Source organism: Pseudopodoces humilis, chromosome 19 (genome assembly GCF_049639895.1).
Source record: "Pseudopodoces humilis isolate 2021_Gansu_Grassland_sample_001 chromosome 19, ASM4963989v1, whole genome shotgun sequence".
NCBI classification, from domain to species: Eukaryota; Metazoa; Chordata; class Aves; order Passeriformes; family Paridae; genus Pseudopodoces; species Pseudopodoces humilis.
The window spans coordinates 9,659,709-9,683,401 of NC_142218.1; the positions used below are offsets into that span (position 1 = coordinate 9,659,709).

The 23,693-nt window shown below is 46.0% G+C and overlaps 3 protein-coding genes across 6 annotated transcripts in view; all 3 read right to left on the minus strand.

Moving 5' to 3' along the window:
- The window catches only part of COL9A3 (collagen type IX alpha 3 chain), a 31,759-nt gene extending 26,904 nt beyond the window's left edge, over positions 1 to 4,855 (minus strand). Inside the window, exons 1-2 of the mRNA XM_005524948.3 lie at positions 4,722 to 4,855; positions 3,521 to 3,598 (exon numbers count right to left, since the gene is read on the minus strand). Coding sequence (XP_005525005.2) covers positions 3,521 to 3,598; positions 4,722 to 4,787 — 144 coding nt within the window. The 5' untranslated portion in view covers positions 4,788 to 4,855. The remainder of the gene's footprint in view (positions 1 to 3,520; positions 3,599 to 4,721) is intronic.
- Positions 4,856 to 6,816: 1,961 nt separating this feature from the next.
- Positions 6,817 to 17,412, minus strand: OGFR (opioid growth factor receptor). 4 transcript variants are annotated; one of them, XM_005524949.3, is made up of 9 exons: positions 17,121 to 17,412; positions 15,416 to 15,469; positions 13,545 to 13,589; positions 12,822 to 12,884; positions 12,446 to 12,530; positions 12,022 to 12,100; positions 11,517 to 11,583; positions 11,093 to 11,241; positions 6,817 to 10,289 (listed from the first exon to the last, which is right to left on the minus strand). In XM_005524949.3, the coding sequence occupies exons 1-9, from the start codon at positions 17,331 to 17,333 to the stop codon at positions 8,927 to 8,929; spliced, it is 2,118 nt and encodes a 705-aa protein (XP_005525006.2). In that variant the 5' UTR covers positions 17,334 to 17,412; the 3' UTR covers positions 6,817 to 8,926. The 4 variants fall into 4 exon arrangements, with proteins under 4 accessions (XP_005525006.2, XP_087920778.1, XP_014109714.2 ...); XM_088064652.1 differs by lacking the exon at positions 15,416 to 15,469 and adding an exon at positions 15,768 to 15,819 and having other exon boundaries at positions 17,121 to 17,293; XM_014254239.2 differs by lacking the exon at positions 15,416 to 15,469 and having other exon boundaries at positions 17,121 to 17,411.
- An 819-nt stretch (positions 17,413 to 18,231) lies between these two features.
- On the minus strand, positions 18,232 to 23,135 carry MRGBP (MRG domain binding protein). Its single transcript, XM_005524810.3, has 5 exons — positions 22,913 to 23,135; positions 21,855 to 21,976; positions 21,217 to 21,298; positions 20,632 to 20,709; positions 18,232 to 19,596 (listed from the first exon to the last, which is right to left on the minus strand). Exons 1-5 carry the CDS (start codon positions 23,133 to 23,135, stop codon positions 19,406 to 19,408), a joined length of 696 nt encoding a protein of 231 aa, XP_005524867.2. The 3' UTR covers positions 18,232 to 19,405.
- Positions 23,136 to 23,693: the final 558 nt, after the last annotated feature.

The following is a 23,693-nucleotide window of genomic DNA, read 5'->3' on the forward strand; positions in this document are numbered from 1 at the left end:
TATTTTTGAAATATTGTAATAAAAAGAACCTTTCAAGAACAGCAATAAAGGTGTTTGTGAGACAGTATTTTGTAAGTCTTTAATCACTTGTTCCAGCTCAGCTAGATGTAATGACATTCATAAGCTCCAAATAACAATTTGGGTTTTTGGTTTTTTTATTGTTTTATTTGTATTTATATTGTTAGGTCCCAAAAGAAGCAAACATTTGTGAAGAGCAGGAGCTTGACTGGAGCTTGATTTCCAACTCATCCCACAGAAAAACACTTTGTGTCCAGTCCAGAGGGTACCCTGCACTCCTGGCTTTAGGATTAGTGCACTGAATATTGTCAGAGGTGAATATTGTGCACTGAATATTGTGAGTGGGAAGGCTTTGGGCAAGTCTCTCCAGCCTGGAGCTGCTCAGGATTTATGTCCTGCACCACTGACTGACCAGAGGGCCCCTAAACAGAGGCATCTTTATGCTCTGACTTGCTGAAGCAACTCCTTCAGTATCCTTTGCCCACAGTTTTTCCATAAATAGTTATCATATCATGGCTGGGGAAGGTTCACTGCCAAGGAAATGAAAGGAGCAGTTCTTTTGAAATGAAAAGGCAGCTGGAAATGGCAGTAGGGGTGGTTTGCTCCTCCAGCACCTGGGATTGCCAGCCCCTTGCATTTTTCCTTTCCTCTGCAGTGGGAATCTGCACAGGGAGGTCACAGCAGCAGCAAAGGTTTCTGGGCAGCATCTTAAACCTTGATCCTGCCGTGGTGGACCCCTGCAGGACTCTGCAGGAGCAGCAGAACTTCAGAGAGATGAAGCAAAAGCCTAATCAGGGTTTGTACCCCTGATGCCAGATCACTGGGAATTAGAGGCAAGGGCTGTCAGCAAAAGGAAATGCTCTCCTGGTGCTGGATGAGAGAGAAGGAAGTTTACTTTTTCTCAGCAAGTCAAGCCAGGAAACAGAAGGCAGGGAAAAAAAAAAAAGCAGCTTGATTTTTGAAAAGTGACAATTGCTTATTAGCAATTTAGGGAATTACATCCCCAGAAATAATTCACAGGAACTTGTCACTAATTCTTTCCATCAAAACATGCTGCTTCTAGTCTCGGGAGAGAAAGATTTTGCTTGTTACTGAGTATGAAATGAGAAGCTTGTTAAAGCTTTTAATTATAAAATATTTCAGAGGGGCTTAATGTTGCAGCTCCCCTGAAAGGCAGGGATGAAAGCTGGACCTTCAAGAAATTGTGGTGATGGAGTTCATCCAAGGAGATATCCTGAATAATTCAGCTGCACGCTCTGCACCTCTCCCTGCTGATGGGAAGAGACTGCTGAACACCTCAGCAGCACTCACTCAGCTCAAAGACATCCAGCAACACTTCCACACTTCCATCCAAAGTCACCTGTCAGGATGACCTGGCTGGAGTGGCTTACAGAGTGCAGGAATAACAATGCAGAAAATTTTCAATTGCCATTTTAAAAAAAAGTCTCAGCACCAAAAGAAAAAATAATGGTTTCACTCTGCAGAGGCATAATTGACACTGCCACTCAGGATCCACATGACCCTCCTCATGCAGCACTAGGAAAATGCAGAACTGTGCTGAATTTTACATACCATCATTTTTTGGAGTGTACTGACAAAAAAAAGGCAGCTCTTAAGCAGGGAGGTGTGTGACTCTGCTCAACACCAGCCACAGCCCTGCATTTCCTCCTGTGCAGTTCCTGAAAGGCCTCGATGTCCTGCTGAAGAGCAGGAACCATCCTGGAGCCTGCCCCTGGACAGCCAGACCTTCCCACCTGAACAGGGCACCTGACATCCTCTGTCCACAGGAGGTATGGGCTCCAAGTCTCTTTTTCTGTGTAGCCAAAACTCCAGAGTGAAGTTGGGACTGCAGGAGTTTGCACCTTAAACACTTTACTCAGCCATTTGGTTTATTAGGACTAAGTTCTTCACATTAATTAGATGTTGTTATTTGATCCTGTCCCATGGGGAGCCTTCCAAAGCTTTTAGTTGTGGATAAAGGGGTGTAGGTCCACATGACTGACAAATCCCTGGGCTCCTGTTTCCAGCAGCAATCAGAAGCCATGCTGGTGCTGTTCCAGAATTAAACATCCTGTAGAAAGCAGGAACTGAACAACTACAGGGTTTCTTTCCCATTTCCTCTTTGCAGAAGTTGAAACTTGAAGTCTGAAGGGCTTCATCCTCCCCAAACTCTTCTTTTTGCTTCCACAGTGAATCACAGCCAGCCTTTCCCACAGAGTGCTGGCCACAGTGATGTCCTGCTGCGGGGACTCCACTGCTACAAATGGGAACCAGTGTCCTCTGCCCTCTTCAGAAGTGTCCCCTGGAGCCTTTGTGACAGCACCAAAACCAGTGGAAGCTGCTGAGGCGCCAGCTCTGAGCATCTCACACTACAAAACCAGAGGGAGATTCCCAGGAACACAGACTCCTTTAGCCAAAAGGACACTCAGAGGGAGCAGCTGCAAATCAATGAGGTTCTCTCTTCAGCCCAGCCTGGCTCAGGGAAAGCTCCCCACTGCAGGCACAAACACTCCTTGTTCACCATGTACCAGAGAACTCACATATATATTTTTTTTTACCTCCTTATCCAAAAGAAAATGACCTGCATGGAATGAATAGATTTTTTCAAGGTTGCTTAAGGGCCCAATTCCAATAAATGTACTTCAGACGAGCTTTAAAAACCCCTGCACTATTCCATAAGCAGCTCAGAGAGACAAGAGCTGCTCAAACTGGAAACTGAAGCAGGAACACAGACTTTTGCATTTGATGTGGTCTTGCTGAAGGTCCATCTGATGCTCATTTTATCCACTGCCAACTACAGGACACGATTCAGTCCTTATCCAACAGATGATGGGAGCAATATTTTTAATTTCTATGGAAACATCAATTAAAATTAACAGAAGAAGATTTTCTCTTCCATTAAGTCCTGGGTTATGTAGTCTTCCCCCTCTGCAGGAGGTGTAAGGAGCTGCTTGCTGAAACAAAGGCTCTTCATTTTATTTGCCTTTTGGGCCACTGCAAACTCATGTCTGGCAACACAAGAGCCAGATCCTGACACGTCGTGTGCCAAAGTGAGGGATAAGCATGATGACAATATTGAAATAAAACTAATGAGACAAAAGCAGTGTCCAGTGCTGCATATCTGAGTCTCTTGTAGTCCCTCTAGAAATGTAGATGCTCTGAAGCATTACATAAATCTGTCTCTGAACTGCTGAACGTGTGCTGCCCCCACACACATCGTACCCCTGCACTCAACCTTGCACCAAAAGAGAAATATTCTGCTTTGCAAGCAGGGTCACAAACCCCTGAGCTCTCCCTGGGGACAGGGGATTGGTCCTGCCAAGAACCTGCTCAGCACCTCCACTCGCTGCTCAGACTCCTGCAGAACGAGGTCTCTTGCGAGGACAGTGATTTTTCAGGTCCATCCCCCCAAAGGATGTCCAGAGGCTGCAGATGTGGAGAACAGGAGCAGCTTCTTTGCCCCACCCCTCACCCGAGCCAGCCCCTGCCCTGTGTCACTCACATCAATGCCGTCCTTGCCAGATGGTCCAGGGGGTCCTCGTGGTCCAGGAGGGCCTTGTGGTCCAATTCTCGGAAGGGACTGGGAAAAAGTGAGAGACAAGAGCTTATTTTTCCATCAGAAGGAACACACAGGCTAGATCAGAAATCAATAGCCAAGTCCTAGAGCTTAACCCTAAATCTGCACTCCTCCTCCAGCCTGGATGGGCTCAGTATTGCTCCAGAGCAGTGCAAGGCTCTCTGGAAAACCCTTTTGACTGAGCACATTCCCAGCTCCTTTTACTGGTGGTCTATACTGGGAATGCAAACTGGTCACTGGGCAGCAAAGGGGTTTTGTTATATGGGAAATTGTTCTGACTACAGGCACGTTTTGGGCTGGGCAGAGGAGGAAATGCAGAGCCCATGGAAGAGGTGCCAAGTGCTTGGTAGAAAGAATTAATTTATAGCCCCAGTCTGATGGGGTGATGGCAAAGCCAATGAAGCCAGGAGGAGAAAGTCTCCTCTCTGAGCACAATGCCACTTGAAAATCTTGGATTTTGGAAAGGTCTAAGGTGGGGGGAAGGAAAGAGAAGTCAAATAAATGACTTCTGTATGGAGAGGGCTCCAGAGAGCAACTTACTGTAGCTTCAGGGAACAAAGGTTTCATTGTAGAAGCAGCTCTGCTCACAGCAGAGTTCTGAATTCCCAAGCCAGGCTGCGAAAATTCCTCACTAACAATGAAAAACTCACTGAGGAGTCACTTCCCCAGACAATAATATTAACACCAGACAGGGAAATTTAATACAGCTTCATGTCTCAAGTGAGCAAAGGTTAAACATTCTGTAAATGTAAAATTTGAAAACTGATTGAGGGAATGAGTAAGAAATTCTGATTCAGATAAAGACCAAGATCAGATCGGTTTCGCTGCAGATCTGTTACTTCGTTGTAAAAGCAAACTGTTTCTCTTGCATCAACATATCTTCCCTTTCCAAGGCTTTCTCTCTCCTAACTGCAGTCCTGAATGGGGAAATCACTTCTACAAAAAGATAAAGCAGCAGTTTTTACACCTACCCACACAGGTACAAACCCAGGCACACATTTGTAATAAACTTTAGAATAATAGCCTGCCTATTGCCACGTTTCACCCCACAGCTACAACACACACAGACCACTCTTTTTTACCCGACAGGTTTTTCCTTGAGCATGAGACAAATGAGTTTTCTCACCTGAGCTGATGCTGTGGCCAAGAGCTGACACAGGGAGAGGAGCCCAAGAGCAGAGAATCCAGCCATGGTGCCCAGGCTCTGCCTCTCTCCCTTTCCTCCGGGGCAGCCAAACCCTTTCTCCTCAGGGTCCAGCAGATCCCTCCTCCTCCTCCCTGGTCTCAGCTTACAGAGCAGAGACTCCTCGCCTCCAGATAAACCTGTGGCTCCAGCTGGAGCAAGGCGAGAGGGGCCGAGCTTGGAGGAGGTGGGAGAAGGAGGGGGAGCAGCAGGCAGGCAGAGCAGCTCTCATCCATGCCCTGCTGGGCAGCCCCAGCCTCCTGCTCCCGGAGCCTATGGAAGGGCTGCACTGGGAGATGGGACACAGGAACAAAACCGGGTTACTCCAGCTGCAAACACAAAGCTGTTCCTTAGGGCTCACCCAGGACATTTCCCAAAGTGTGTCTCCACCTCTGTGCTGGACAGGTAAAAACCACAGCAGGGTGAGCTTTCGTGCCCGAGGCCACCTAACTGAGACAGGGACAGTAACAAACCTGTAAGAGTGCTCGATCACTACAGAGAAATGCACTTACTGCTTAGCCAGGTGCTTTGTTAGCTCTGGAGGTTGTTCACATCTGGTTTTGGGGTTTTCTTTAAGGTGATCTGAAAGGCACAGATTCCTTGAGAAGCGATGAATGCTGGTCAGAAAACAATCACAGACAGATACAAGGAGGAAGGAAAAGAAGGAACATTCTCAAAGCCACAAAAAAAATCTGACATATTGTGAGGAAGAAAGAGGACTGTTCCCTGCCTGGTGATCCCAAATGACAATAGATTAATGAAGATGCATCTCCTGCAATGAGCTTCACAATTCCCTTTATTGATTTAAGACAATTTCATCCAAATCAGGGCTTGGAAGTGGAGAGGAACAGTGGCCAGCTTCCTCAGGGCTGAAATGACACAGCTAATTTGGTTAGAAGAGAAGTGGAAAATCAAAGCTTAGCAACTGAAATACCTGATTTTAGCCTGACATCTTTACACCAGGAGCCTGTAAGAGCACACAGTGCTTGTCTGTCCAGCTCCCCAGCAGCCAGTATTCCTAGAGCTTTGGCAGAGGACTCAGATTTACCAAGTTCCCACAAGATCCTGTGGAACAGGCAGTTGGGGACAGAAAGGGAATGTGCGTGTCTAAGTCTTCTGATGGCTTCAGAGTAACTGGAATCCTTTATTAGACACCCCAAAGAGGAAGAGCAGCTTTGCACAGCTTGTACCTCCTCATTCACACAGAGGCCAGCTGATGGCAGGAGGGAAGGCAAAGCAGACCCAAATTCCTCAGGCACACCTCCAGAGCAAGTCAGGGCTTTGGGGGGCAGGTGGAGCCTGCCCATGCCCAGCACAGGAAGGGCCCTGGGGTGTTCTCCTTCAAACCCATCCCACCAAAAGGATTCCTGGTAACCCTCTCACCCCACACCCACAGGCAGCACAGCTGAGGGGACATGATGATTTAGAGGAATTTTTACAGCATAGACACCCCTGTTCTTGTGTCCTGAGGGGAAAAAACCCTGAACTGAAGCTCCCACAGCCAGGCTGGGCAGGTGCCCTCCTGCCTGGAGCCCCAGGGCATGCTCAGAGTCCCGGTTTGCTCTGCAGAGCACCACACCACCTGTGGGAGAAGAGCTGCAAAAGCAATACCAAATATTCTGAAACATCCAGAGATCCTGTCCCTCAAAGTGTTCAAAGCCAGGCTGCATGTGGCTTTGAGCAACCTGGTCCAGGTAAGGTGTCCCTGCCATTGGCAGGGAGGTTGGACCAAGATAAACTCAGGTCCCTTCCAACCCAAACCATTCTGTGATTCTATGAATTTCCAAGCACATCACTAAACAGGCAGCATGGGGGGGCAGGGGTGTCTTTTCCCCAAAAACATTCACTGGGCAAGTTTTAGAGGTGAGGAAGACTGGGCATCACCTCCACATGGAAGCAGCAGCAGATGTGTGCCACGGGGAACCCAGCAGAGCACCCACTCACTGGAGGGCACCAAGCAACAGCTCATGGCTGCAGGAAGGAGGGTAAATACATGGTCATATTCTCAAAGATGAAAAAATGTAAGTGGAAACTGGTATGCATTAAAGTCATGCTTTAATAGGGGAATTAACATAACAGACTCTGTGATACAGCTCTGAGTGCTGGGAAACACTTTGTGAACTCACCACACACACCCACAGCCAAAACTAAACCTGGTAGGAGGGAAGGGGCTGGTCTGAGCACTCACTCCAGGCTGGGGCTCACAGTGAAATCCCATTAAACACAAAACCAAACCTCACCATAGCAAGATATAGGATCTATGCCCCAACTGAGCACATATTCACAATGAAAACTTCATTAAATAAGAAAATTACTATAAATCTGTACAAAAGTCACAATTAACAATTCTTAGGAATCCGTTAGGAAAGAATTATCACTCATCATCTTCAAGTATTTATATCTGTAGTTAAGTGTATTCTTATTGGCTATTTAACTCCATCTGTTCTCAAGAAGAAAGAAGTATTTAAAAAACATTAAAGCCTTTTTTTAGTACGTATGTGACCCTGAACATCTGATGTTAAGCTTGCAGACTTTTATTTCCACACACATATGTGGCATGCTGGATCAGAATCTACAGCCTGGGAAGACAAATCACCCCTCAAATTCCTTGAAAGATAAAGCTTCTTAAGAGCTGCAGCAGAGAGGAAAAACACTGACATTGCACAAGCTGCTGTATCTGCTCTCTGACCATCTCCAACAGAAACCAAACAGCACCAAAGAACCTCAAAACCAACCCAAACAACCTGAGCAAACAGCAAGTTCAGACCTTTGGGCTTTTGGAAACAATTTTCTCTGCTTCATGAAACAGATCCTCTGTTGTAAATTTGTAGGAGTGAAGGTGCTAAACTGTTTTAATGCTCCTTCAGACTCGGTGGAATATTGTGTAAGTGTGGCAGAACAGCTGACAGGGAGGTCAGGAACACTGAGGCAGGCAAAGAGCTGGCAAGGTCTGCAAGTAAATTCTTGAGGGCTGGAAATAAACGAACCAGACAAGCATAGCCTCTCCAATTAACGTTTCAATTAACTGCCCCACAAAGCCCAGTGGTTTCCAGACATGCTGCACTGGAACATGCCCTGGCTGTCTGGCATTAAAGGCAAAGCAACCCTGCCCTAAGTAGGAAAAAGGTTGGATCTGACACATCAAACATCATGCCATGGGCCTGCAGGAAAGAGCCTCCCCAGGCCACTGCAAATTACCAGCAAAAGCTGAAAAAAATGCACTGGGAAATATTTGTGCTGCTTTGCCAACTGAAAGATGAGGGCCTTTGAAACAGTCATGGACATAAAAATCTGTGGAAGACTATAAAGGGTCTAAAAGTGGTGGGAAAATCTGGGGAAGAGCACTCTGAAGAGTTTTATGCAAAACCTGGAGCTTTTTCTCTTAGAAACCAGTGGGCAACTTGTAGTCTTAACTCTAACAAGAACTACAAAGCAACCTCTGTGGGGATAAAGAGAAATAATTACTCAGCACTTTGCACCTCAGAGAACAGAATCTCTACACAAAGGTTCATGCTGGTCAGAGACACATTTTGGCTTCAGTTTTTTATCCCAGTCTAAAGCCAAACCTACATTCCTTACAGGAGGAGAGACATCTATACTGACATCAAGTGAAATCCATGTACTCATCTCTTTTAGAGAAATAGCACTTTTGCCAGGAAAATCTCCTGGTAAGGTACAGCCTTTCACAATAACAAACAGAAGTTACACAGAAGTAGAAAGGCCTGGCAAAGTAGGTCATGCTGTCTTACATTAAAAATTGTGTCTTTAATAAAAGTTAAGTAATTCAAACAAGGAGACAGATCAGTTTTCCTCTTCTCTTTCAGCAGGGACATTACCAGAATCAAAGCAAAGTGCAAAAATCCCCGTTGCTCCAAGATAGCCCTGAACATCAGATAAAACCCAGGAACAGGACATGGCCTGTCCACGAAGATGAGCAAATGAAGAGTTTTCCTCTTTAGGGTAACCAAGAGCTGGATCTCAGTGAGTTTACTAGAGATGATTAAAAAAACATGGAAGAGTGAAAGCAAGATAGGGGCGAGCTGGATCATCCCACAGGAAGTTTATTCAGTTCTCCAAGCCACCAAAGCTGGCTCCCAGCACACAGGGCAGTGCCATCTCTGCTGGCTCGGGCGCTCGCTGTGCTGCTCTCACTGTGCTGCTCCCTGCTCTTCACTATGCTCTGCTGCATCCTCAGAGCCTTCACCTTTTCCTGGTGGGACCTCAGCACTGCTTTCTTCGGGACAAGTGAGTGTGGTGCTCTGCTCATGACTCTCTGGAGCTTGCTTCTTGTCTGTGTCCTCTGCTTGTCCTTTTTCACCTGCCTTTTCCTGCTGTTCTAGCCCATCTAGTTCACTTTCACCGCCCTGGAGTTTGCTGTTGCAGTGGTGCTGATCACCCCCTGCTGAGTCTTGAGCTCCACTCGACTTCCAGCCATCCTTGCTTGGAGCAGTGCAGCCAGTCCTGGGGGGCCTGGCATCAGCCGGGGATCTCACAGCCCCATCACCTGCACCACCATCCCCACCCCCCTTCTCACTTGGCACTTCCACATCTGCATTTTTCTCACTGGCATTTTCTTCTCCAGCCTCACCGTTTGCAGCAGGATTTGCCTTGGCATCAGAGGCTGAGGGCTCCATGCTCAGGTTTATGGCCAAGCTGACTGGTTTGTTTCTCAATGTTTTTTTATCAACTTTCCTGCGTTTCACAGCTGCATCCGTGGCCTCTGGCGCCGCCAGCTCTTTGGTGCTTGAATCTTCTTCCTTCAGTGCTTCCTGCTTCTCTTCTGCCTGGGAGACTGGGTCTGAGGAGGGGATCTCTGCATCAATTGCACACTCTCCCAGATTATGGGAAATGTTTTCAATATCAGCAGAGGTTTTCAATGATCCATCTCCTTTAGCATCTGCCAAATTTGCATTCAGCTTTCTCTTCTTGCTCTCCTTTGTGCAGTCATTCTCTGCTGTACCATGCACTTCTTCAGCTTCACTTTTTAAATCCTTTTCCTCCAGCTGGGCAAATAAAGCTGCTTTCTTCTCTTCATCATCTCCTACCTTCAAAACATATTTGCTTATCTTCTTTACGTGTTCATCACTCATTTCAGGCTGCAACTTTGCAGCATCTCCAGCTTTCTGTTCCACCTCTGGAGACTGGTTCTGATCCTTCTCCACAGAATCACCCTTTTGACACAGAGTGTCCTGTTTATCCTCGGGCCTTTGGTGCCGCTGTGGCTTGGCAGAGCGGGGTCTGTACTTCTGGAGTTTGTCACGAGGCCCCCACACAAAGCTGCTCTGAGGTTTGAAGTGTTGCCAAGCATAGTGGACAAGTTCTCTCCTCTTCTCTTTGTTTCTGACAGTGAACAAGAAGTAATCCAAGGCACTTCTCTTGACGTTTGGTAATGTCTCCTCGACAAGAGTTTCTGTGAGGAAAAACTTCACCAAGTGCACTTGATAGTCTTCATATCCCATTTCCCCCAGGCACTTCAGGATGCGAGTAATCCTCAAATTGTTGTGGCTGAACCTGAAGGAAACAGGTAAACAAAGCTGTCAAGGGAAAGTCATACAAGTCACTGTGAACCTCTGGGGCATCTACAAAATGTTTTAGCATTTACTGACTGTGAGCCATTAAAGACTATTTGACAGTGGAAATGGGAGCACAGGTGGGCTTACTTTTAAAGCACCCACTGCTGCTGTCTGCCTTCAGCAGCTCCTTCCTAACCCTCCCTGGGCTGATAGGATTCATCATCTCAGCTGCTTGGAAAGGTTTTGGTTTTCTGAATCAACCACCAGTAGGTAAGAGCCACCATACTGGGGCAGACACAAAAGTTCTGCCCCTGACAGAGACCCTAGAGGGGTAAGCCTGTAGTGTTTAGAACACAGGCATGAAAAGATGCTGCCAAAACCTCAGGATTTAAGTTAGACACAGCTGGTTTTTCCTTTATAATAGTTCACAGATTTCAGGTTGTTTTTTTCTTTTTGTGATTATGTCCCTCCTTTCAAGAGGTTAATACCACCAGGGAGGTTGTTACTTATTCCACAAAACCTGCAATAATATAAAGACAAACCATTTTCAGAGCACTTTTCAAACAAGGACTCAAAGCATTTTACACACATTAGGGGTGCTTCACAAACAATCAGGGAACCATATGGAAAGACTTTTATTCTGTTAAGCTACAAAACAAAAGTTAAAAATACTTTCACTAGATAACATTTATTAACAAAAGTCTCCATTCCTCAATGGCTGAGGATTTCCTAGAGATTGACATTTTCCCCTTAAAGAAGTGCCTGGCTGCAGTAATTGCTCAACAGCATCAACACATTCACCTGTTCAAGTTTTCAAATCGTTCACGCCAATTCTCTGCTCTCTCAAGCTCTCCAGTTTCTTCGTTGACCATATTGATTCCATAAAATCCCAGCATGAGCTTGTAAGCACGGATAAACCTGTCCATAACTTCTTTGGACTTCCTAAAGGCCTGAAAACAAGACAAAACAATTATTAAAAGGGGCAACTCCCTAATTACCTGCACCAGATTAAGTGGCACCTGAATTCTAAACAAGGGTTGATTGTATCACTAAGCATTTCATTTGCTGACACAAGACAGGCAAATGCTTCACTGTGAGCTCTGTGCACACTAAAACCCAAGGAAACAATGGAAAAAACCACTAGACTTCAAATATAAGGTATTTAGGGGAAATCCTAACACACTTCAGATCTCAAAGAAAAGAGACAAAAGTTTAAAAAAAATACCTTGATTTCCTGACAGGTGAGTGGCCTGGCACGCCAGTTCATCCCATGTTCACGCAAAGGGAACAGCCTGATGGGAAAGAAATTTTCAGGCCAGTTGAGCAAAGATGACATCCAACCCAGGTACCCAACTTGCTAAAACCAAAAAAGATTCCAAAATCTGTGAGATCACAGGCATCTCTTCGAGAACTCCCATCCTTATGGACACAGAAGTAGTTTTCTAGTAAATCCCTCCCATAAAAATATTGTCTACACCAAAAACAAAAAGCTTTTTGTGGATCTTTCTCTTTGCCCTAACTTTGGGCACGAAGACCACGAACTACTGAGATATATTGCCACAGCTGCACTGGAAACCTGTGTTTTCAGGAGTTCCAGCGCTTTGCTACCTCAGGAATGCAACTTAAAGTAATTCTGGGTCTTGTGTGAAGATGAAATCAGGAACACAGATCCACCTGACACTTAAAGGAAGCACAATTAGAGAGGCACTGTGTTCATGCAGACAATTTACCACTGTATGTAAGAATGGTTTTCTTCCAGTGTTTCATACTTGTCCCCCCAACATGAAAGCAGAGTTTCAATAAACACACCTGCAAGGAAAAGGAAAAATGTCAGGCAAGAAGTAATACCAAATTAAAATTAAAGTTATCCAGTCAGCCACTTCACACAGCTCACTACCCAGACTCAGATATGTATACACAGGCACTAGCCTCTCCAATATGACAACCAGCCAGAAAAATACCTTTGTTTTCTACCACTAGAGTATTAAGGAAAGTTTTATAATGGACATTCTAGGTGAGCTTTTGTTTGGTTTGGGTGATGGTTTTGGTTGGTAGTTTGGTTTAGTATTTTTATTGTTCTACACGTATGAAACTACTCTTTCATCAACCAGCTGCAGCAGATGGCATCAAACAGCCACCACACAATGTACTCACCGTGAGGCAGAAAAGCCACCTCATTTTTATAAAAGCTTAAGTTCCACATCTCTTCTTCCTCCTCATACTCTGGTTCTTTCAAATCCTGGAGACAAGAACAAGAAATGAACAAGCAGCAATCTTTTAACAGGCAGTAATCACTCCAACACTTCTCCTTGATTTTCCTCACAGTCCCTACACATTTCAAGCTAAATCCTCAAAATGTGCTTTAGGAAGTAGCACCTTGTTTCTGATGCACCCACATGCATATCATCCCTTCCCCCTCACAATTGAGTCCTTGGAAGGTGCTGATCCTGTAAATGCAAAGGCACCTCCCAAATCTGGGAAGTGTTCCTGAAGGCAGGAAGGGGTGAGGAGAAGCCCCAGGAGCACCTACTGGGTAATGGTTTCTGTATCTCTGCAGGTCCCTGGCCGCAGTCCAGTTGCGCCTCCCACTGCACTGAAGAGAAGAGACAGAGCAGAGATTCAGAATAAAATCACCTTCTGCAAAATAAGATAAAGTGAAATAAAATAATGCCCTGACTGAATTCAGCACCTCCCACAGGTTCCCCCTGCATGTGCCCTGCACTCCACATTCCCCAAACCAGCCAGACTGCGGCTGCAGTCATTTCTCTGCACTCCTGATGACAACTTTAAACCAAGAGAAGATATCACTATCTCCTGTAACCAAAATACTTATTTTTCCTTCTCACATTATTAATCAAGGCTTTTATGTTTTATGTATATCTTTTATCCCACTTGGGTTTGCCAGTGGAAAAGATCAGAATGACCTGGAGATCTCAAATGTGAAAATGTAATTGTTTTTCCTTAACTCAAAGGTTTTAAAACAAGACATGTCTCTGAGTTGCTATAAACCTTAGTGAAGACAGAGGCTAGACTTTAAAATTGCAGAATTTAAGATGTAGAAATATCCCTTGAATTCAAGATTCTCATTCCCTGCAGACCTTGCTGAAATAAAAGTTTACTTCATCTTTGCTTTATGTTCAAGATTAGCCTTGCTGATTTAGACAGTGGAGAGCAACTGAGCCACATGGACTTCTAATAATAATCTTCATTATTACTCAACTTTCCATATAACCACACTTTATGTCAAGCCTACCTGAAAACCCCTCCAAGACAGCAGTGAGGAATTTGAGCTTTGATCCTGCAAATAAAAAGCATTTAGTTGGAACATTCTGAAATCAAACTTCACTAAGAAAACAAAAAATAGATACAAAATGAGAATGCCCACAGCAGTGACTCACAGGATCCCTATTAGTTGCCAAGTGACAGATTTACCTAGTTACAGCTGAATTCACTGTATTTTATGCATAATTCAAATTGCTACAGAGAAAAACCTGTGTTGCCACATGAATAGGCACCAGGTTCTCATCACAGATGTGGTAGATTCATTCCAAGTGTCACATTTAGACTGAATTCACAAAGAACAGCTTAATTTCCTTCTCTGAACTTCATGGAAATAGAGGTTGCAAATATGACTTAGTTTAAAGTGCATTTTAACTGAAATATATACAAATTCATTTATCCATTGGATTACCTCAACGATAAGGGATTTTGTTACACTTTGCAAGCAACACTGACAGGTTTAATCTTGCTGACTGCTGAACTATCTTACCTCAAACCATGACAGCATTTTACAGTGTTCTGTGAATTGAGAACCACCAAAAGAAACAAGACTGCTCATGAACAAAGGGCATCCAACGCACAGCACAGCCAGAGGGTTCAATGCCAGCTCACAGAGAGAACAGGGAAGCTGGGAATGGGGGTAAGATATGCAGAGTCTTGCAAAACAAGCATTAAAAGAAAATTAGAAGAAAGAAGCAGCAAAAACTCCCCCAAGTTACTTCCTAACCTCATTTGATATTTGTAAACACCACGTGCACAAAGAGAAATAAAACCACTTTCTAACAAACACTGGTCACTAGTTCACTAATTATTAAGGCAGGAATTGGTCTACATTTCTAACACCTTGCTGTAATGAAGTCACCCATTCAGTTGCCCTGATGACAGTTATGTGGCATTAATGAAAATTTTGTCCCCAATTATCAAATAATCCCATAAATTCTTTACATCTAAGATTCTAAAGCGACATCCTTGAACACAGTCAGGTAGGACAGGACAACAGCAGACTGGGTCCCACTTAGGAAGAGAACTGGACTGCTGAAGAGTCAGTGCAGATACAGAGACAGATGCAATGCCATGGTGTGAGGGGCTGTAAAAGGCTTGTCCAGAAGGAAACCAGATCCAGGGAAAAGGCAGTCTGGAGCATGGCAATCAAGAGAGTAAGATGAGGAAGCAAAGAGAGCGAAACTCAGCTTCACTCCTCCAAGCAGGTGCTGTTTCTGGGTCTCTACAAACTTCCAGCTTAAGGCCTTTCCTTCCAGGTGAGAAAGCAAACCAAACAGAAAGGCTGAAACTTCCCTGTAGAAATCAAACACCTTTTTGTCTCACAGCAAAACTAAGTGGGTTTCACGCTCCAACCTGCATCACACCAGGCAGAACATGCGCTGCTGTGGGAAGAGCAAGGGAAGCAGAGGACGTAGCCAGGAAAAGGTGACAGAAAGAGGATCTGGTGAGAAATCAGCTGGAAAGCTGCTGTAACCAAAAGGGATGTAGATTGTGAACAAGGCACAGGAATAAGAAAGACAAGAGTCCAGAAGAGTGATTGAAACCCTTTGTCAATGAAGATTTAGGAGAAGGCAGGACCTTGGGGTTTTTTATTAAAACAGCTGATCATGAACTCCAGGTGTTACAGCAGTCTCAGAGAGAACTTCTTAAAATCAACACAACCCCCGAAGTTTTCAAAGCTCACTTGTAGAAGCTGAAGGCACTGAGATGCAAAAAAGCTGGAAAGACACACCTGCAGGAACTTCAGGCTGTGAACAGAGACAAGAGTGAAATGCAGACAGAAGCAGAATTTTAAGTTTGTTTTGAAAGTGCATAGTGAAAATAACAATAAAAAACTCTAACCTCAGGATCAAAGAAAGATATTAGCTGCTTCAGGCATAAAGAAAACCATCCAGGCTGAAGGGAGAAGAATGAGAATTAGTGTAAAACAAGCAGAAGTACAAACAAGTTTGGGAAATTGATCCATGCCTTTGGCTGCAAAGGCATAAATGGCTAGGAGAAGATTTACTGCTGCTTCTTTGTGCATTCATTCCAGTGCCCTTACAATTTTTTGGGCACTGTCAGACAGAGGTGACTACACATTCATCACTGAAGGAAGAGCTCCTACTTAAAAATGAATAGTATTCCAGGGGCAGTAAGTCTCAGAGACAACAACATCCTCCTTTGTAAGGCAAAGTTGGCGAAGTCCACTCACTTGAGTGAAAAAATGGTCCTTGTTTTTACCGTTGTCACCATCCAGAGCTGCTCTAAGGGAAAAAAAAAGAACCTGAAGAACAAACACATTCAAACAGAATAATGGGAGTGTTCTGGAGTTATCAAAGCTTGTGAACTCCAGCCATGTACAAAAGAAAAGTTGATAGGGTGCACTCAAACAGTGCAAAAAACTTCAAAGGAAATCTCTGCCTCTTCACTTCAGAATTACAGCTATTCCATCCAAAATACCTTTGGCCTTTCCCAGATCTATACGCACACATTCTTCCTTCAAAAGTGTTTTTTGCTGTATTTTAATGCTTATTAAGCAAAAAAGAAAGTTTAATATTAAGCTCTTTTATAAAGATATTCATTAGAAAACTTTATCTGCCTATTTGTAGTCTAAAGATAAGGATGAGCTGCTGAAACGAAGCTCAAAGTGCAGGAGTGGTTTCCTTTTCCTAGAAAGAGGAGGAGTTAAAGGACTGTAGTGTGTTTTATCTGACACAGGAAGTACTGAAATGGAAAAAGTTGTATTTACCAAAGCAGTGCTGGAGAGGAAACTATTGACACCCAATGTCAAACTGAAAAACACTGATGCTATAAACAGAAACCTCAGATAAAGCTAACAAATTCCTTTTATTTCAAATAAGTATTATTTTAAGGCACCAGACACAAATGCTCGTGTTTTGCAGCACCTTGCTCAAAATTGCACATGTATCCTTAGTTTTTAAAACACACTATTTTTTGGTTTTTAAAGTTGCTCTACACATACTCCCTAAGAAATAAAACATGTCTACAAGAAATAAAGAGTTACAGCTCATTTTTAACATTGAGCAGAGGTTATGTAATGGATTTTTAGGGATGGCATGAAAGAGACTAGGGAAGGCCACCATACAAAGCTGAGGATACCAACCAAAAACTTAAAAGAACATCAAATCCAGTAGCCATCAGCAATGGCCAACAGGCAGGTGCCACACACAACACAGAACCTGTATTTATGGGATAAAGTACCCACATCATAGAGAATGGTGGGGAAAAACAAATTAAAACCCAGCTCATGGCAATGTAATGGATCTTGAGGAGTCACGAAGTGACAGCACCCCTTTAAGCCCCCCTCCTCCAGGGGGATTTGCTTCCTTTAAATGAGGGCAAATTCCGTGCCGAGGATCCCCCGAGGGCCGCGGTGCCTCCCCCGGCACCGAGCCGGCGGTTCCGCCGCCGAGCAGCGGCTCTGCACGGGAGAACGGGGAGGGAAGGCTCGGCAAGGGGCTCCGGCCAGGAAGGGCTGGAAGGGGTCCCCTCAGGCCGTCCCGCCCCGCAGGCTCTGCTCTGTCCCCGTGTCCCCCACACGCACCTGGCTGTACCGGCAGCCCCGCGCCCGGCCCTGCCCCAGCTGCTCCCCCGCATCCTCCCGCTCCTCCGCCGCCGCTCCCTCCGGCTCGCCTCCGCCGCCATCCTCCTCCTCGTCGTCCTCCTCCTCCCCCTCCCAGGTGGAGTCGTATTTCCAGAGGTTCGCCTCGTCCTCCGCCTCGTCCTCCTCCGCCCTGAGGGCGAACCAGGCCGCCATGGGAGAGTGAAGAGAAAGGGAAAGCGAAAGGGACCGGGATGTGGCGGCGGGACCGCCCGCCCGCCCGCGCGCACAAAGCCCGGGCACGTGTGGGGGGGACCGGGGGACGGAAGCGCGGCCGGGCCCGGCCCCTTTCCTGCGCCGCCGCTCCCCATTGGCCGCCGCCCGCGCGGGGCCTGCGCCCGCCCGCACCGCGCCCCCGGATCCGGCACCGCCCGCGGACCCCGCGCCGAGCGGAGCGAGCGGGCCCCGGACAGCAAAGGGGACCCGGGAGCGGCATTCCCGGCCCCGGACAGCAAAGGGGACCCGGGAGCGGCATTCCCGGCCCCGGACAGCACAGGGGACCCGGGAGCGGCACTCCCGGCCCCGGACAGCAAAGGGGACCCGGGAGCGGCATTCCCGGCCCCGGACAGCACAGGGGACCCGGGAGCGGCACTCCCGGCCCCGGACAGCACAGGGGACCCGGGAGCGGCACTCCCGGCCCCGGACAGCACAGGGGACCCGGGAACGGCATTCCCAAAGACCCAGCACTCTGAAAGCGAAGCGGGCCAAGGAGCGGCTGCACCGGGGGGAATTAAAGCGTTTACATTTGCCAATAAGCAAGTTCACATCCAGACAATTCCTAAATCTGCGTGGCTGGATTGACTGTGAAGTCCCCAAGTGGACTTTCCTTGCTACGAGGTTGGTGCCGAGTTGGTTGCACCAGTACACACCATTGTCGACATATCTCTACTTCAAGCTATATAAACATTTCATTGGCAGAGCAAAAAATTTTGATTAAAATCCCATGGATGAGAAGGATTTGCCCATAGGGACATGAGACCTGAGAGTTACAAAATCTGCACTTTATGACCAAAATCTATGTAGATCGTGAAGTAACCAACACTTTAATGCGAAATTACTTTCAAAGTTGGGCCAGATTTTAATCAAGTCACACAACAACTGCCATTTTAGTAAAATAAAAACAAGTCAAATTTATTCTTTATATAAAACAAGAGAACCAAATTAGGCAGACAAGAACTTGACTATGTACCTAAGAATAAAACCAAAAAAAGACTCCTAGTGCCTCACCTTGAAGGCAATACTGAGAGATCAAGAAGTAATTCTTCTTTTTATTAACTGATAGTTAATATAGTGAAACAAATTTAGTGCCCTTTCAGCCTGCTTCATTCACCATTTAACAGGTGTTCATTGTCTGCAATCCATCTTTTGACAACACAAAAATAATAAATTCATCAAATCTCAATGTTCTAGCATATAAAAGATAAGCATTACAATATCAGCAAGATTCTTCAGTTGTAGAACAAAACGAACATTTTGGAAAACCAATTCCATTCACATCTACTAAAACTGCTTTAGAAAAATAAATAATTAAGTACAAACCCCACTGTCATACACTACTGTATTACAAATGGATGAAGCAACACCTCCACGTTCATGCACAGCTCAGCTGATCCCTTATAAAACCATGTGTCATCACCAGATATTTTATTTAGGACACGTAATAATTATTTGGGCTAGGGGCATTATAATTTTCACTTCACTTATGGCTGAAAAATCTTACATCAAAAAGGGTGAAATGAGGTTCCTCCAGCAAAGACAGTGACAGAATACATAAAATGCATCTGCATTTTAAAGAATTTTAGTTTTACTGAACCAACAAATTGAGGCATTTGATACAAATGGAAGGGAAAGGGCCAAACATTACCCACAGACGGCCTGTAATGCTCACAGGCAGCAAAAGCAGAAAAAGCAATCCCACAGTTAGAGAAATCACCTCTGCTTTTGATGGTCCGAGGCCCTGTGCCCCATGGGGCACTCTCCATGAGCTGTGCTGACACCGAGTGTGTTGCTGGTTTGAAATGCAGCCCTGGTGCTGTCCCCCTCCCCTGTGCCAGCTCTGTCCCCACACCCCGGGAAGGCAGCTCCTCCCTGCTGCCCAGAGAACACCCCAGGATGCCAATGTGCGGATTCCTCAAGTACTGGCCAAAAGTTTATGTAGCGACTTTGTGCTGCTCCTTGTTTTTCCTGCTCCCTCCTCCCATCCCAGAGTTTGTCACTGCTCCTCAGCTCTACGTCCTGCGTCGTTTGGCGGCGCTGGGACTCGAGGGGTTGCTGTTGGCATTTAGAACCTTCTCGGTGACTCTGTTGCGCTTCCTCTTATCAGATCCTTCTTTGGATCCAGGATCTGATGAAGTTTTCTCTTTCTCTTTGCTGCTTGGCTTTTCAGTTGTTTTTCCTAAACTTCCAGAGGGCGCAAAAACTGAAACAGGACCAAAGTAATGATTCCAGATCAGAGTCATACACATAGGCAAACAAGAGTGATATCAAACTTCTTTATATTCCATAAAACTTCTCAAAACAATCGACTCTCAGCATACTTGTCCATCATTTAAGTCTTACTTTCAGTTCTAAAGGAAAAACCTCTGAGAAAGGCACATCTTGCTTTTATTATTTGCTTTAAAGACAGGCATATATTGTGACAGGCTAAAAATCAAACTCATTAAGTGGAATTAAACAGCACTTAATATTAAAATACTTAAAAGGAACACTTACAGAAACATAGGACCAATCTATGGAATTTATAATCAGCAGCAGTCATTACATTTGGTACCATAGATAATTTTAAAACTGAACATTCAAAAATTTAATATATCTTAAAATACATTTTAGATCTTTTATTACAGTCTTTAAACACCACTTATTCAGTGATATAAATATGATGAAATTATATAGTTAGCAGTTGGCTTGGTCTGTTAAGATAAATAGCAGGATCTCTACTGTTCACATTTGACTTGTTCTACAGCAAAGTGTTAGGAAAACAAGCCTTTTATTTAAAAGCAGCAAGATAATGAGAATAAAATAAACACTCTGCCCACCTTCCCATTTCAGCACACAATTTTTACAATCTCTTTTGATTTTTAAGCCCTATTTCCCCCATGACTACAAAGTTCCCAACACAGAGCATTAAAGTTCAAAAAAATCAAACTCAGCTTTCTTCCAGAGATCCTCAGATTCCTTCAGACTCCCAGGGGTTTGTCAAGTACATATTAAAGCAAAAAATCTCCAAAGCTATACAACTTTGTACAGATGATTTAGGAGCAAAGAAGAAATCTTTTCAATAAGCAGCTGCTTACTCTGTGCACTCTTAAATTAGTCAAGTTCTTAGCATGAGCACAGGTCAAGTCTGAGTACAAATCACAAAGTACACTGCATTTGTATTTACATTGTAACATTAATTTCTTAATTACAGTTGGTTTTTAATCTCTTATTACACAGTAGAGAGTTACAAAATTACCTTCTTCAGGACCTGCATGCGTTTCCATCTCTTCTTTTAAAATTTCCTCTTTCACTTCTTCTTCCATCATTACTTTTCCTACAGAAAGGATTGTTAGCAATGGTTAAATGGTTTTAAAGAACCATGTGGATTTTTTCTGGATTAGTAGCCCCTGCATATTTGCATTTTGCAATATTCCATGCAACATTCCGCAGTATTTCAGCATCAAGAAATTATTATTGACACGACAAAGTGAACTGCTAAACAGGCAAAATATATTGCAATGTCTTATCTGTACTAAGATTTTACGTCACTGAATTTTTAGTGTAAAGTTTAGTGTACCCAGTAGTTGAGAAGCACCCCATTGAAGTTTAAAATATCCCAAGAAGTCCTTTGGCAGGTGCTTGAACTTCCTAGTTCCTACTCTGGATAGCACACATCAGCTAAATTTCAAAATCCAGCTCTCACTGCTCAATCTAAGATTTCCGTCAAACTCCTGCACATTTTTATTAGATTCGACAGTACATGCTTTTTTGGGGGAGTTTTGTTAAAGATTCTGAGATGAGATTAAAGCAACCAAGAATGAGAGACTCAATCAGATCTCACCTTCTCTCACTTCTTGAATCATTTCATCAGGAAGAGCAAAATTCTTCTCTATATTAGGGAATGGAAGAATCTCAGATTCATGCTTGGAAAGAAAAGAAGGATCTCTGTGAGTGACTGGTAAAGACTTTAATTTGAATTTTGACATGCAATCTCAAGTTCCATTTTACATGCAGTTAGGAGCTAAATAAATTTTAACAAGACACTTCAGATGTTAGCGAATCAGGAGGCTTCTGGTATCAAACTGATTACTGAGGTCAGGATACCTGAGATCACAACTCTTGATCATTTGAGATGGTTTTTGGAACCCAAACACAGCAAATTCTTATGTAAACACATGGCAACTTTCTCACTTGACACTTATGTATGTATCTAAACATTTTCTGGATCTGCATTTAGGCAACTTAATAAACAAAGTCAGAACAAGATATCAAAAAAAACACTAAAAAACCCTCACAAGCCACTGGAGGTTTTAATATCTCCTATCTAGTCTACTTTTATTCAGGGAAAACCCCATCAGCTCACTGGAATGACACCTAATTCTAAGTACTATGAAAGATATGACAGGCCCAGTGATTTTGGCGTGTCCAAACTTCTGAACTCTGTGAAACCATGTGGCAGCACCAACCCTTTATACTCACAAGAGCCTGCATATCATACATGGTGCTCAGATGGTCCCAGATCACTTTGGATGAGATCTGCCGTCCGATATTCTGGCTGAATTTATCCCGGATACAAATCATGTGGAAATGGCGATTCACACCTGGGGGAAGAACCCAGTGCAATTAATGCTGCTAACAGTTTTATTTATGACATTAAGAGATACAAAAAAAAAAAATAAAAATAAATATTTATTTATTTATGAATTTAAAAAGCCATGTTATTACAAGGAATCCATACATTAGAGACAGCTGGTAGCTGGGCAGGCTGATCTTTCACCCTACATTGCAGGTGCTATTCTCTAGGGAGCTGCGGGTGCCCCTGTGGGTAATTCTAGCACACAGCCAGAGCTTTTAGAGGGTCTGTGAGAAACATCCCGAGGAAAGTAGAGGCAGTGCTGTGTCCAGTTCTGGAGACACAGAGCTCCTGGGTCCACTGAGGGCAACAGAGATGAAGGAACTGGAGCATCTCTCTGACAATGAAAAGCAGAGGGACCTGGGCCTGTTCAGTCTCCAGAAGAGATGTCTAAGAGGGGACCTTAGCAATGTTTATGAGTATCTCAAGGGGGGTGCCAAGAGGATGGATCCAGGCTCCGCTCGTTCGTGCAGAGCAATAGGACATAAAGCAATGGGCACAAACTGATGCACAGGAAGCTCCACCTGAATACGAGGAAGAACTTCACTGCGAGCACTGAACACACTGCCCAGAGAGACTGTGGAGTGTCCCTCACTGGCGATGTTCCAGAACGGCCTGGCCACAATCCTGTGCCATGTGCTCTGGAATAACCCTGCCTAAGCAGACGGCCCCGCGGTGCCTGCGGCGTGAGCCGCTCTGTGATGCCGTGGAAGCGCAGGGCAGCCGCTCACACAGAGGCCCGGCCGGGCCCGGCTCTCCCTCCCACAGGCCCCGCCGCAGCCCCGCGGCCCCGGCCCGGCTGCAGGGAGAGCGCGGGGGCCGCTGGAGCCGCCCGGGATCCCCCTCCCGGCCCCGCTCCCGGTCCCGGCCCCCGCCGCTCCCGCAGGCCACAGCCCGCGCTCACCTACGGGCTTGTGGCCCAGCATGGCGTGGAACAGGCAAACCTCCACCTCCGGGCTCCACACCACCGCCGCCTCCTCCGCCGGCGCGCCGGGCTCCCCGCCGGGCGCCGCCGCCGCCGCCGCGGCTGCAACAGCGGCAGCGACCGCCGCGGCCGCCCCGGGCCCGGCGGCGGGCAGGGGCGCTTTCCCCACGGCGGCGGCCGAGCCGCCCTCCGCCTCGCTCATCCCCGCCGCGCCGCGCCCGCAGCGGCTCCTGCCGGCCGGGAGCCGGGCACAGCCGGGCCTGGGGAACCTCGCGGGGCCCCGCAGGTTCGGGGGGGCTCCTCTGGACGGGGCCGCTCCGCGCTCGCAGCGCCGGAGGCGGGAACTGAGCACGGGCCGAGGCCGCGGCACTGCCCGGGAACCGCCTCCCGGACTCCTGGGAAGAGCTTTAGGGACCACTGGGAAGAGCTTGGGGAACAGCCGGGAAAGTCTTAGAGGCCTCGGGAAATGCCTCCTGGGGCTCTGGGAGTGCGGGCGTGGTTCAGGGTCTCTTGGGCGGCCGTGGAGGCAGGAGAACGCTGCCAGGCCCGGAATCCGCAGGGCTCTGCATTTTGGGATCCCTGGCACTGGAGTGGGACACAGTGGGGCTGAGGGCAGGCCCTGCTGCCCAGAAAGCCTCGGGCACCCCAGTGCTCGCCCTCTCGGTCTGTGAAGTCTTGGCCAGTTCAGTATTTGCCCTCATGGCCTGCGCTTGTCTGGCCCAAGCAGCTGCCACGGTGGAAGGACGTCCCAAGCACTGCA

What these genes read in the sequence shown, in the direction of transcription:
- OGFR (XM_005524949.3), bottom strand. Translation starts at nt 17,333, where the DNA reads ATGGCGGCCTGGTTCGCCCTCAGGGCGGAGGAGGACGAGGCGGAGGAC. An exon ending in TATCTTTCTTTGATCCTGAG is followed by an intron (nt 13,590 to 15,415) that starts GTTAGAGTTTTT and finishes TTTTATTTGCAG; the next exon opens with GATCAAAGCTCAAATTCCTC. An exon ending in CGATTTGAAAACTTGAACAG is followed by an intron (nt 10,290 to 11,092) that starts GTGAATGTGTTG and finishes TGTTTCCTTCAG; the next exon opens with GTTCAGCCACAACAATTTGA.
- MRGBP (XM_005524810.3), bottom strand. Translation starts at nt 23,135, where the DNA reads ATGAGCGAGGCGGAGGGCGGCTCGGCCGCCGCCGTGGGGAAAGCGCCC. An exon ending in GATTCAAGAAGTGAGAGAAG is followed by an intron (nt 20,710 to 21,216) that starts GTGAGATCTGAT and finishes TCCTTTCTGTAG; the next exon opens with GAAAAGTAATGATGGAAGAA. An exon ending in GCATGCAGGTCCTGAAGAAG is followed by an intron (nt 19,597 to 20,631) that starts GTAATTTTGTAA and finishes GTCCTGTTTCAG; the next exon opens with TTTTTGCGCCCTCTGGAAGT.